At 48.1% G+C, this 13,327-nt stretch overlaps 1 protein-coding gene across 1 annotated transcript in view; it reads right to left on the bottom strand.

Annotated features, from left to right (window-relative positions):
* LOC144932338 (trinucleotide repeat-containing gene 6C protein-like) overlaps nucleotides 1-8,366 on the bottom strand; it is a 51,111-nt gene extending 42,745 nt beyond the window's left edge. Inside the window, exon 1 of the mRNA XM_078856278.1 lies at nucleotides 8,050-8,366. Coding sequence (XP_078712404.1) covers nucleotides 8,050-8,366 — 317 coding nt within the window. The remainder of the gene's footprint in view (nucleotides 1-8,049) is intronic.
* Between the last annotated feature and the right edge of the window lie 4,961 nt (nucleotides 8,367-13,327).

Here is a 13,327-nt window from a genome sequence, read left to right as displayed (position 1 = left end):
GAAAGGAGGTGGACCAAGAGGGTGACCTCACAGCCGAGCTGTTCCTCTCGACGCGTTCTCTCTCTCGGCCTCCTTCTTAACATCCCACGCCACCAAAGCCAGGAGCTCCTTGCTCTCTGATGTCTTACCCACGCTGGTGGCAAACTTGCCGTGTCTTAAGTCCTCCTCTGTTCAACGCTCAACACTTTTGGGTGTACGTTGTAGGAGGTGGTTAGATCTTGCCAGAGGTCAAGGACCTGCTCTTGAGATGAGAGCCGGTGCAGCAGCGGTATCGTCGGCGTTTATTTATATGTTTTACTACAAGAGGTTGTGATCTCAGATCGCCAGGGTAAGGGGACATCAGGTGGGACAGCATAAACATCATGAGGAAGGGAAAACATCATCATTATATTACGGGATTTTTCCGGTCATATCAGACTTGCAGAGCGACACGCAAGAGGCCTAACTCTTGCGAACGACTTCATGGGCCCCTCTAACGCACGATTCACAGCCGACAACACGCTTGTAAATTCTGGGAGCGGTCTCGGAGTTCAAGCGATTTCCTGCTCAAACCAGCATAGGGCGGTGCTCATCTCTAGTTCATAGCCCAGAGCCAGTGCTGGAAATTCCTACGGTGGAGACGCGAGTCGATTCACACAGGACAGCCAATGGTGACTTTGCCGTTAAATTGTATTCATTTTACAAACCTCAGGAGGGATGGAGGAGATTTGAACTCGCTCTATCGACAACTGCTGCTCGCAGCTGGACAGAGCAACCCAATCGCTGCACAACACCAAGCCGGTGTAACGAGCAGCCCAAACGGTGAGGGGTCTGGCTCTGTGGCCATGGTGAAAGTAGTTGGGATACCAAGCGCCACCCGGGGCCACAAAGTCTCTTTTTCACAAGGAATGCACCGACATTTCTTGTTTGCTGGCCAGCGCGATCATTCCTGCCGCCACTCCCCGATCATTCCTGCTGCCACGCCCCGGCCATTTCTCAGCCCTGGGCACCACTAGAGCCGCTTGCTCCCATCATAGCGGATGGCCTCCAACGCCAGTGATGGTGGCCACCTGCACACGGAGGGGTGAGGTGGGAGCCGGTCCGACGGAATCGCAGACGGAGGGAGTGCCGTCAAGATGGGGGTTCCTGGTGCCCTGGTGTCCGGTTTTTCCATTTAACAGTTTGCTGGTAGTGGAGGCGAACACTGCCCCGTGTTTTTTTGAGTGAAGATTCCCCTCAGACGCGTGACCGATTTATATCGAGTTAAAGGTGGGTGTATAAGAAATAAGACAAATAAAAGCTAACACAGCAGGAGACTTTGGTGCAAAGGATGGAGACCAAGAGATGGCCATCATCAATGGCCTTCAACTGCCTCATGCAAGCAGCAAGGAGATGCTGTCCACACAAGAGCCGGATTAACGGAGGACTTAAAAGAGATCAAGCGATCGCCATGACCGGAGAAAGGGAGCGGAATAAGTTCGAACAACCTCAATATCAACCACCATGGGATGACTGACACAAGAGAAGAGGTGACGATAGTTGGGTATGGTGGAGCACGCCTGGGATCCAGCCCTTAGGAGATGAGGGTTGGTTTGGTAGATCACACAGGGATCACCGTGTGATGAGACCTCCCCCTGCTGCCAGGTGACCAGGTGGTGGCAGTACTGCAAATGTATTGCGGACCTATCTGTATAGATTTTGAGCGTTGGCTATTCATAATACGTGGGCCCTCTCCCGATACTTAAGCGATTAAGCAATTGCCAATAGACCTCAATGTGACAGGACTCTCCTGAAAACTGTACTGAGACTAAATTATAATTTTCCAGGATACATTATTATGTTTACGATCATGATCGGTGACGAGAGGTTGCGTGCGAGTGACTTCATGCGAAGGTCTCGAGACGCATTCCATCGTATTTTGTCACTTCACAAATCCCACTTTGAACTCTGTTATATTGTCGATGGATGCTAAATGACTATATGCTATCATCATTTTCATGAGCAGGCCATTATGAGCTGATAATTTGGAAATTGACGTTATTTAAATTGTGCCGAACTTAGTAAGCTTGCAACAGCTTCCCTCATCACCCTGGAAAAGAGGTAATTAATCCCAGTGGGCTCACACCTGGTTAAATTAAGGCCAATTAATCCTCTCACCTGCTGATTGCCCCTCACACATGAACACACGAAACTGATATGGCATCTACACCACATTAAAAAATGTCAACCCAATTGGGTCTTCAACAAGCCTTCACAATCTTTACCGGACACTGCGTGAAAGTGTTTTTTCATGTTTAATATTCATGTTTTGGTTTCATATACTGTAATCGCGCTGTCGTTCATACACGTTGCATCTTTCACAATAGCTTACGAGCCATGGACAAGGGAGAAGGAAGCATCCTCGCTCGCTCCTCCAGTCTCTCGTTAACAGCCGACTGCAACAGGCAAGGAGGTGACTTCACAGACGCGATGAACGCACACAGCAGCTGCCGAGTGCGAATACACCTGGCTTGCCCCCCCCCCCCGCCGACTCCAGGTAAGAACAGCTGATGGGGGATGGTGGGGAAGGGAAGGGGCCGCCCGGAGCTGCAGACGGTCGTCGTGGTGCGCTTGGAAACGCGTGCGGTGAGGACGGCCCCCAGCCCCCCTCAGTCACCTCGTTAACATCGTTCAATCAACCAATCAGTGTCCAATGTCTTTAGGGAGGTGAGAGTCAATTGAGACAATTCGTTTTTTTGCAAGGGAGACTTGGAGCAAAAAACAACCGCTACGTTTTGAAAATATGTACCAATGTGAAGATAAACACCGTTGGAGCAGAGATAATTAATGGATGTGAAACTAAAATTGATTACAAAATAAATAGAAATATCCCAATTTACCAAGGAAAGCCTAACCCAGTCTCAAGACTTGGTTTCAGGAGGTTCCTGATAAATTGGGATGTTGGACTCTTCCATTAATGACCGTTTGCCGTGGGGTAAGAATCAAAGCTCCACACAGATAGATTTAACAATCCATTGCTTAATATCATCCCCTGGCTACCTTGAAGAGAGCTTTAGAGTTCAACCAATGGTCGAGGTCTGAAATATGAGTGGTGAAGAGACAGCTGCTGTAGGCAGTAGGAGCAGCACACGACGAGTGACCTCTCTTGCTGCAGAGGGAGGCCGGGAGCAGTGAATGTGTAGGCGGCTGTTGCCGAGTTATTCTTAGCTCTGTCGTTGCTGCTGTAATTGGGCCTCACCCACACTGGCCCAGAGCGAAATGGATCACGGGTAGGGCATGACCACTCCCCTAGCGTCCGGGTAACCTCGGTAACCCACAGGTAGCCAGGGTAACTGTGGGCAAAGGGGACTTCAACGAGATGACACTGCCGCCCCATTCCCAACCGCGATTAAAATGTCGAACCATAAAACACAGGGTCGAGGCAGGCAACACTTACGCCGCACGGCATGCTGGGTGGTAAAAACCGTTCCCCAAAATGCTGTGCAAGGCCCTGTGGAAGGTGCATGTGTGCGTGATGGTTCAGCCTCAAATTAATACGTAGTGTGATGTGTAAACATAGCCACTTGGGAGACAAAGGCATCGTGATGCATTCCACCCACCCCCGCTTGTGTGCCGTTCCGGCCTTAATAGGTGCTCGTTAACAGCACTTGCCCCTACAGTCTGTTAAAGGTTATAGGAGGGATTTTTCTCTTTATCTTTCGCGATGGCTCTCCACGTATGGGTGCGTTCGCCCTCACCTTGGCGTGCATGACGGATTATTCAATCGCTGCATCCACGCTTTAAGCTGGGTTTATCCATGACCGCGTGCCACAAGTTGGCAAAGTGAAAAATCCGGTCATTGTGGGACGTTTTTCAAAGCGGATAACACCAGCGGTGAGCGATATCTAAACCAGCCCTGGGCACCTCCCCCTTCACTAACCAGCATGGTGAAGTATGGTCTAACAACCCTTATGAAAGGCGTCTTCTTTTGTATAACTGATGTAGATGCAGAGCAACAACTACAATTTCATATTCAGGTGGTCAAGCCACATAACCATGTCACGAGTAGCAGAATATATTGCCGTGATGTCTCCTTCACATTTGTGGATTGGGCATTGCATAGTTATGTTTGGTATGGTCCGATCTGCATGACCACAGTCGCACACTGTTTATATATTTTCCATTTGTGCATCAGGTATCCGCATCTACCATGGTTTGTGCAGATGTGGATTAGGGTGGACCATGAACTCCCTGCAAGATCAAATTGAAGGTTTTTCTGCGATGGTTCTTTCACAAGATGTTTGTGAGTTCTTTTGAACTCTATTCAGCTCACCAAGCTTCATTGGGGTTGAACTTGCATTATTGAAGACTGAATGCAGAGGATTGCCACAGGCATGAAAGTAATGTATTGTTACTTAATGTCGGGATTAGTTAATATTATGTAACCTTTGTTAAAACTGTTGATACTGAAACCCATCCCTGCCAAATCCTGTGGCAATTGCTCTGTCACAAGTCATTTTACTTTCGAGTGATTATTCTAGGTTTCATGTTTTCATCATCAACATCAGCCATGATCAATCCACTGCTGGATGCAGGCCTCCCTGAGCCAACACCACCTCTCACGATGCTGTGATGCAACAATCCATACAGCACCGTGAACTGAACTTATCGCTCCTTGGCTGCCACTACTCCGTCATTATATTTGGCCGTCGCCCATCACCCCTTCTAGCCATGACGCGTCCTGCCCAAGCACAACTCACTCTTCTTACATTTGAATGATGTCATCAACCTGAGTGTGTTTTCTCATCCAAAGGGTTCCTCTTTCTTTCTCTCAACACAATTTCAAGCGTTTCTCTCTCCACACTTCTGTGGCACGCTTTTCAGTTTTTGTTCTCTATTTTTTTTTGTCATTGATCACATTTCTGAGCCCTGTGTGTCACAGGAGGTAATGTTTTATTTGTGTGAATGCTTTCTCTGATGTAAGCCGAGCTGCACTGTCGCGTTCCCTACACCGCATTGTACACGTCTACCCTCGTGAAGGAGACACGTCAACCCACCGGGCTCTCATCCTGTCACGGCCGTCCACTCATCAATTACCTCTTCACTCAAATCACACAGACACACACGCACGGCTGTGGACTAATCAATTACCTCTTCACTCAAGCACACACTCACATACAAAAACAAAAACCCCCATGGAGCCTACAGAGGTTGTTGGCGCAAGTGCTGTTAGTGAGCACCTATTAAGGCCGGCACATGTGGGGATGGTGATGTCAACAACACACGTGGCCACTTTAGCCTCTCAGGTGCTTATGTTACACACCGCACATGGTACCTACATCAGGATGAGTCTACCTACAAGTGGCCCTAGACCTGTTGAGATATTTGTCACTTATGCTAGCGTGACTGGGAATAAAATTATTTTCGCCAGGTTCATAGCGGAGTGCGATAACCACAACACCACCCACACAAAGTGTGCATACGCAGGCACATCACTTCTGCAAAGAACGTACACATGGGGTTATGTCTCCCCCAAACTAGCACATTTACACACTCACCGGGCGTACACTCACTGGGCCGCCACAGAACGCGAACTACTAAGATACCGCTCTCCTAAATGTAAGGCAAGACAAAGATCCCCCGTATAGCTTAAACAGACTGTTGGGTCAAGTGCTGTTAGCGAGCACCTATGAAGGCCGGCACAGCACACGAGGGGGTGGGTGGCCAGCACCACGCCTGGCATCCTTCGTCTCCCTTGTGGCGATGATTTTACGCACTGCACCATGTACTCATTTGAGGCTGAGTCGACCTAGAGGAGGCCCAGGACCGGTTCAGATAATCGTCACTGGTGTTGGTTGTGAGCGGGAATCTCAGGTCCCCGGGTTCATAGAGCAGAGCGCTAACCGCTACACTCCGATTAGCACGGTTGGCTACGTACGGTGCGAAAGAAGATCAACATACATACACTACCGCTGTCCTACACACTACATATATATATACATACACACTACATACTGTAAATACATACACACATGAAGTTTGCCTCTTGGTGAGATCCCACACTAAGGCAGGATCCTCTTAGCAAGGAAGACCTGGAGTGTAGACAAAGTACAATATTTCAGGGCATGAAAAACACAGCCATAACAACCAAAAAAGATAACCGAAACACAATGTCACAAACAAAATACAGGTACACTATATTACACAATTTGCACTCACCTGCATAATGAAATATGGTCAAACAACTTTAGTAACTGGCACGGCATACACAGGCCTTCAACCAGCAGTGAAGGCCCCTTTATCTTCTTGCACTGCTGACAAAGACACCTCCTGTGTGGTTTTCTTTACCCAGCTGTGTTTGTGTGTTTTTGGCCAAGTGCGTGCGCGTGTGTGCGCAATTACCATTGTGGGAGGCGGTGGCGCAGTGGTTAGCGGGCAGCACTAGAAACCCGGTGACCCCCAGTTCGATTCTCGCTCACGACCAACCAGAGCGGCGAATATTTGAACCGGTTCTGGGCCTCCCCTAGGTCGACTCAGCCTCATACGAGTAACTGGTGCGGTGTGTAAACGTCGCACGGAACTAGGAAGACAAAGGCGGTCGGGCGTGGTGCTCGATTAACATCACTTGCCCCAACAGTCTGTTCAGGCTATGCGGAGGGATATTTTGTCTTTGTGCTCTTCAGCTCATGCCTGTCTCACGAACCGAGAATGAAAGGTTTGTACCTCATTCAATAAGCCAGTCACCTCCTCCAACCTCAAGCCCTCAACACACCAACACCGAGGGGCCCTCATTTCAAGCGTTCTGCCAATTTAATGCCGGAAATTTTCGTGAAAGCCACGAGTTCACCACGTTCGCCACTGGGGGGGGGGGGTGGGCACCTTAGACACCGCCACCACGAGGAGGGGTAAGAGGAGAGAGAGGAACTTCCGCGTGACCCCTATACTGACTTAGAGGGGGGCCCCTTGCAGAGGGGGGGCCCTTGTAGAGGAGGCCGTGACTGGCACCGGTGGCTCACCACCCCGCTAGGGTTACAGGGGCCCCTTTTGAAAACCCTTCCACTCCAGGATCCCTACCAAGGGTACCCCCTTAACCCAACGCTTCATACACCCCCACCCCCCTTCATTTTCACACGTGTTTTGAACTTATTTCGCATCGTACATCTCCTACCAGAGCTCTCTTCACAACCACCCCTACGCAGGGCCCCCCTCTCCAGAATCCCTACCCGGGGACCCCCCTTAACAAACACTTCTTACACCCCCCCCCCTCTTCACATGTATTATGTTGAACTATTTTCGCACCGTACAACTCCAACAACAGACCCCCCCCCTCTCACAACCCTCTCCAGTATCCCTACCCGGGGACCCCCCTTAACAAACACTTCTTACACCCCCCCCTCTTCACATGTATTATGTTGAACTATTTTCGCACCGTACAACTCCAACCACAGACCCCCCCCCCTCTCACAACCCTCTCCAGAATCCCTACCCAGGGCCCCCCCTTACCCAACACTTCTTACACCCCCCACCTCTTCACATTATGTTGAACTATTTTCGCACCGTACAACTCCAAACACAGACCCCCCCCCTCTCACAACCCTCTCCAGAATCCCTACACAGGGCCCCCCCTTACCCAACACTTCTTACACCCCCCCTCTCTTCACATGTATTATGTTGAACTATTTTCGCACCGTACAACTCCAACCACAGACCCCCCCCCCCCACAACCCTCTCCAGTATCCCTACCCAGGGCCCCCTTACCGAATGCACCTCCCGAGGGGGTCCCCGCCCCAGGCCTCCACACTCCCCACCCCCCAACGTGGATCCAAGGCACGAAACAGGGAAACAGGTGTGGGAGCAGCTATAATTAGCACGGGAGACGAGGGGCCGGGTGAGAGGGTAGCGACACATCGAGTTGTAGAAGTGGACCTGGGAGCGGGCTAAGTGGGAGAGGTGCGGGGGTTGGAGTCGGGGTCGCGTTTCGACGGCACAAACACGACGAGCTCACTCATGGCCTCCCCTCTACCTCAAGCCGAGCCGGGGTCTCTCGCAACACCCGCCACGGTACCGAGAGCCTCAACTCCCGACCCCCACCTGCTCTGCTGCCGACGCCGTCTCCGCGCAGCCGAACGCGGCAGGGAGACGCCACAGGCAGGGGGCGCCGCCGCTGACTCCGGGCGAAACTCCAAGGGGCCGCCTAGTCCCCTCGTCTTTGCCGCGCCTCGTCCCCGGGAGGGGAGGGCCTCGCAGTGGCCGGTCGCACGCCTGGTTGGCTTGACTTGGGAGCCGGGCCGCTTACACTCGGCGCCCTTAGACGAAGACGACCACGCGGCCACGCACGACGACTCCCGCTCTGCGTGTGACGGCGACTGTCGTGAGGCTCGGCCACCCCCCCCTACCCCTACAAGCATAAGGCACGCCTACTTTTTTCTACAGCCAATCAGTGAGCTTAAAGCTCTGCGCACCCCCACCCGCTGTTTTCCTGCTCGCCACGCCCTACGAGTGCCGTGCTCCAATAAGAGCGCTGCCTTACCTGCGAGCCACGCCCATCCCCCCCACGAATCAAGGGCGACGCCCACTTCTCGATTAGCCACACCCGTTTCCGCCCACGTCCAATTGGCGAGCGTCGCCTTCTCAACGACGCCCACCTCGTGACGTCGATCTCGACACGTCCGTCAACACTGTGGCCTCAAAAGGGTTGTACGGTACTGTGCAGTACTATGTAGGGCCCCCTTGCTGTACTGTACTGAAAAGTACTGTACCGTACTATAGTGGAAATACTGTAGTGTTAAACGTACTGTACAGTACTGTATAAATTAGGCGACGTTTCCAGCAAGGGCATTCATAACACATGGACGAACGGCGCTTCTTCATATGCTATGAAGGGCCATTGTCCCAAACGTCGACTAGACAGTATTATATATTGCACGTTTCGGGCAAACAGCCCTTTGTGCTACGAAGAATGGCCATTGCCCAAAGCGTCAGCTATATTACATTGTCCTCGAATGGCCACAGCGTGTTGAGCTTTTGTTGTTATTTGTGCTTGCACTCCCACTACCAACGCATCAGCAGCAGCAACATCCCCAACTAAATAGCCTGTGGGTGAACTCCCTGGCTGAGCCAATCAGTGCAAACAGCAATCGAGTAGGCGGGACCATGTCGCGCAGTTGTGATGACGTCTTTGCATTCGGAGAAATCTATTGGCAGCCGCTCACGACGCAGCTTTCAATCTGGTACCACAACACACTCCCGCTCAACATTTCAGCCCAACCAGGGGTCAGAGGTGGCTGTTGCTGCGGGCATGTCTTTCTCCAGCTTTGAACAGCAACTATGAACTTTAACCACAACAACTTATAGACACTTCTACACTCCATCATTGTATCCTTTTAAACCCTATCTTTGTCCCATTACTTCACCAGCACTCCTTCCAAACTTCATTCTGCTCTTAAAAATAACACCATCTGTGAGCTGCTGCTATTCGTCCAAGGTTCGTCGCTCTTCATCCTTTCACAGAAAATACCTGTGCAAACTATTAATTCTACTTTTCTTATTTCTGGGTGGTATTGAGCTTCATCCTGGCCCAAATGTAAAGAACTCATATAATTCTGTAGATTTTTCTGGCAGAAAAGGTGTTGGTGTTCTACATGTCAACATCAGAGGGCTTTTGATTAAATTAAGTCAACTAAAACTAGAAGTAGCAAATCTTGACCCGGACATATTTTGCCTAACAGAAACATTTCTCACTCCTGCCGTCAATGACTTGCAGATTACGATTGACAACTACAACCTTTTTCGGCTTGACCGAGGATCTAAAGGAGGTGGAATTGCCATCTATGTTCGTAATACTATTGCATGTTCACCAGCTCACTCCTTGTTTAAAAAATGTTGCTTTGAAGGTCTGGCTCTCAGAATAACTCTCCCTAATAATCAACACATATTGGTAGTGTGCTGCTATAGACCGCCTAGTGGTAAGGATGTTGAAGCTGCATCTGCACTGAGAGAGCTTCTTGGGGGCCTCCCTAAAGGTGAAATAGTTTTAGTGGGTGATCTAAATTGGAATTGGCTAAACCCGCCGGCCGTGGCCACAAATTTTGCAGATGAATTTAACCTGTTTCAATTAATAAATGTCCCCACAAGACCCAACCTAAAAAATCCGGGACAGTCATCTCTGCTTGACGTCCTATTGACAAATGCCCCTCACAATTTCGCACTGACTGGTGTTCTAGGTAATAACCTTAGTGATCACTCCTTCATTTTTGGGGTGAGATCATCAGCCAGACACAAAGCCCCCCCTAAATTGGTTGAGAAGCACTCCATGAGACACTTCAGCATACAGGCATTTACTAATGATGTGCTTCACTCGGATATTGACAAGGTCTGTGATATTCCAAACCTGACTACGGCTTGGGAGACCTTCAGGTACACGTTTCTACAAATTCTTAACAAACATGCTCCGTTGGTTAAATTTAAAACTAAAGGCAATCGTCCACCATGGTTTGATCCTTTGATTACAAAACTCATGAAAACTAGAGACAAGGCTTGGGCATGTGCTCAGAAAAGTAATTTGGTTAATGACTGGCTAGAATACAGGATTTTAAGGAATAGATGCGTCAAAAAAATACGGCATGCAAAAAATGACTACTTCTCTTCTACTCTCCTTGAATCTCATGGAAATGCCAGGATTTTCTGGAAAACAATCAAATGTATCGAAAAAGCATCCAAAACAGATCATCTGCCCGTTCAGCTTAACCGAAATGGGGAATATTTTTCAGATCCCCAAAAAATAGTTGACAATTTTAACCTTCATTTTTCTGAAGCTGGTACCCTATTTGATAATCTATTGGGAGTCACCCCTGCTCATGCAAATTCCTACACCCCTATCTAAACATTAAGCGAATTTAGTTTTCAGCCAATCCACGAAAGTAATGTTCTGAAACAACTGTCCTTCCTCAAAGGGTCCTCCTCTACCGGAGCAGATAGTATTCCCGTCTTTGCTCTACTAAGTGTTGGTCACCTAATATACAAACCTATAGCCCATATTTTCAACCTGTCCATCAAAGAAGCATCAGTTCCTCTAGAATGGAAACATTCCTATGTTCGTCCACTTCACAAAGGGGGCCCTAAAGATGATCCAAATAACTACCGACCTATCTCAATTTTGTCCCCGTTGATGAAAATTTTTGAAAAATTATTGAACTACCAAATTATCAGTTTCCTGTCCGCCAACAATCTATTACATCTAAAACAATCTGGGTTCCGAAAAAAATACAGCACCACATCTGCTGCATTAGACTCTATGAATCACATTTACAGTAGCCTTGATAATAAGCAGTACTGCGCCTGTCTTTTTCTTGACTTGTCCAAAGCTTTTGATACAGTAGACCACAACATCCTGCTTAGTAAAATAAGTTGCCTCGGTTTTTCCGAAAACACAGTAAAATGGTTAAAAAATTACCTCTTTTCTCGCACCCAAACTGTATTCACAGATGGTTGGAGGTCAAACAGTGTTAAGATAACAAAAGGGGTTCCACAGGGTTCCATTCTCGGCCCCCTCTTGTTCTCTCTTTATGTAAATGACTTGGGCACTGAACTGGATTATTCCAGGGTAAATCTTTTTGCAGATGACACGGTACTAATTACTGCTGGCCGCTCTCCGGATGACGTGATTGCTAAGCTTCAGAGTGATTTCAACAAACTACAACATCAGCTAGTTGCTCTTAAACTAGTCCTAAATCCTGCCAAAACCAAGGTGCTATGCTTCTCACCAGGACTAAAGCGGGAAGTTATTTTCCCCAAATTACATTCCTTAAATAATGATCAAATAGAGCAAGTTAAGATCTATAAGTATCTTGGGATCATCCTGGATTCAAAACTGAATTTTGAAGATCACATTGATTATATTGGGAAAAAGACAAAAATTAAAATTGGTTTTCTATATCGACACAAGCACTGCTTCCCCCCTATGTTCCGTTTGGAATTGATTAAAGCTACCATACTGCCTCTACTTGATTACTGTGACATTGTTTATAAATCAGCCCCAAGTACTGTACTGAAGAAGCTTGACTCAATGTATCACTCGGCCTTAAGATTTGCATTGAACTGCCCATATAGGACTCACCACTGTGACCTCTACATTGGGTCAAACTTAACATCTCTGAATGTTCGACGGCTTGTGCACCAGATCTTATTTATTCATGATGTACTTGCAAAAGAATCTGCAGATTACCTGCTGGATCTCATCTCTGTTTCAAAGAACAAATTTGACCTAAGGTCTACACTCATTTACCAGCTTAATATTCCCTATTGCCGTACATATACTGGAGGAAGGGCCTTTGCTATTGATGCCCCCAGGGTCTGGAATGCTGTTGCCAATAAATTGAAACTTGAGTCACTACCTATGAGATCTTCACTCAAAACTGCTCTAGAGGAGTTGTACACCCCTAGCTGCCAGTGCTATTCAGTGACCTAAAATAAAATGTTTCGCTCCAGATGATCGCTACAAAGTATGACCTGTGTTTTGATTTAGTGTGCTGATCTTAAAGGTGGAGTGACTCATGCAGCCAGCTATGGCTGCAGGGTTTTGGTAGTACATGTTGTTTATGCCATTTATTGTGAAAATTCTGTCACAGTTCCTATGATTGCTTTTTCATTGCTTTCATGGCTTTATTTTGGTGATTTCGAAAAGTTTATTGGTTTAGCCATGTTTGTTTGTTGTAGTACAGAGTTAGACTGATGGCCTTAATTTAAGCTGTCTTGTGGTTGTTGTTGTTGTTGTTTGACTTGCATCCCACTGGGATTTTTGCACACAGCGTTGGTGTACGGTGTTTTGTCTGCAATATTTTGCTGTCTTTTCTTGGATTTTCTGTTTGCACTTAGTCACATATTCACTTTAAGATGTTTTTTTGTTCATGTTTTTGTTTTTTGTTTGTTGCGGTTGCACCCGATTCAAGAGCTGAATGGCTCACAGGGCTATACCTAATAAATGAACTTGAACTTGAACCACCACGTCTATCCGCTTGCTTGAATGCCTCCGTATGCCCATCACCATCTTCCATGGCCCGGTGATGCCACAAGCCATCTCCGTCCCGCACACACGCCTTCATCCTTTCATCGCCACGGTGTTCGACCTTCTGTCCATTCCCTTTGGCTGTCATTCTGTTCCCCGTCTCATCCATTAATCGTCTGCCCTTCTCGCCTGGCCAACCTCGCATTTTTCTAAACAATGTCTCTAATTTGACGAGATCTCATCTGGTTAAATGGACGTGCAAATAATGGTTGCTTCAGCCAATTTACCCTGGTTGAAAGTTAATGTCATTTATACTCTTTGGGTCTTTCGGTAAAGTCACGTAGAGAGAAAAATAAACACATTCCT

This window comes from Lampetra fluviatilis, chromosome 5 (genome assembly GCF_964198595.1).
Source record: "Lampetra fluviatilis chromosome 5, kcLamFluv1.1, whole genome shotgun sequence".
NCBI lineage: Eukaryota > Metazoa > Chordata > Hyperoartia > Petromyzontiformes > Petromyzontidae > Lampetra > Lampetra fluviatilis.
This window is presented reverse-complemented; position numbering and strand designations above follow the sequence as displayed.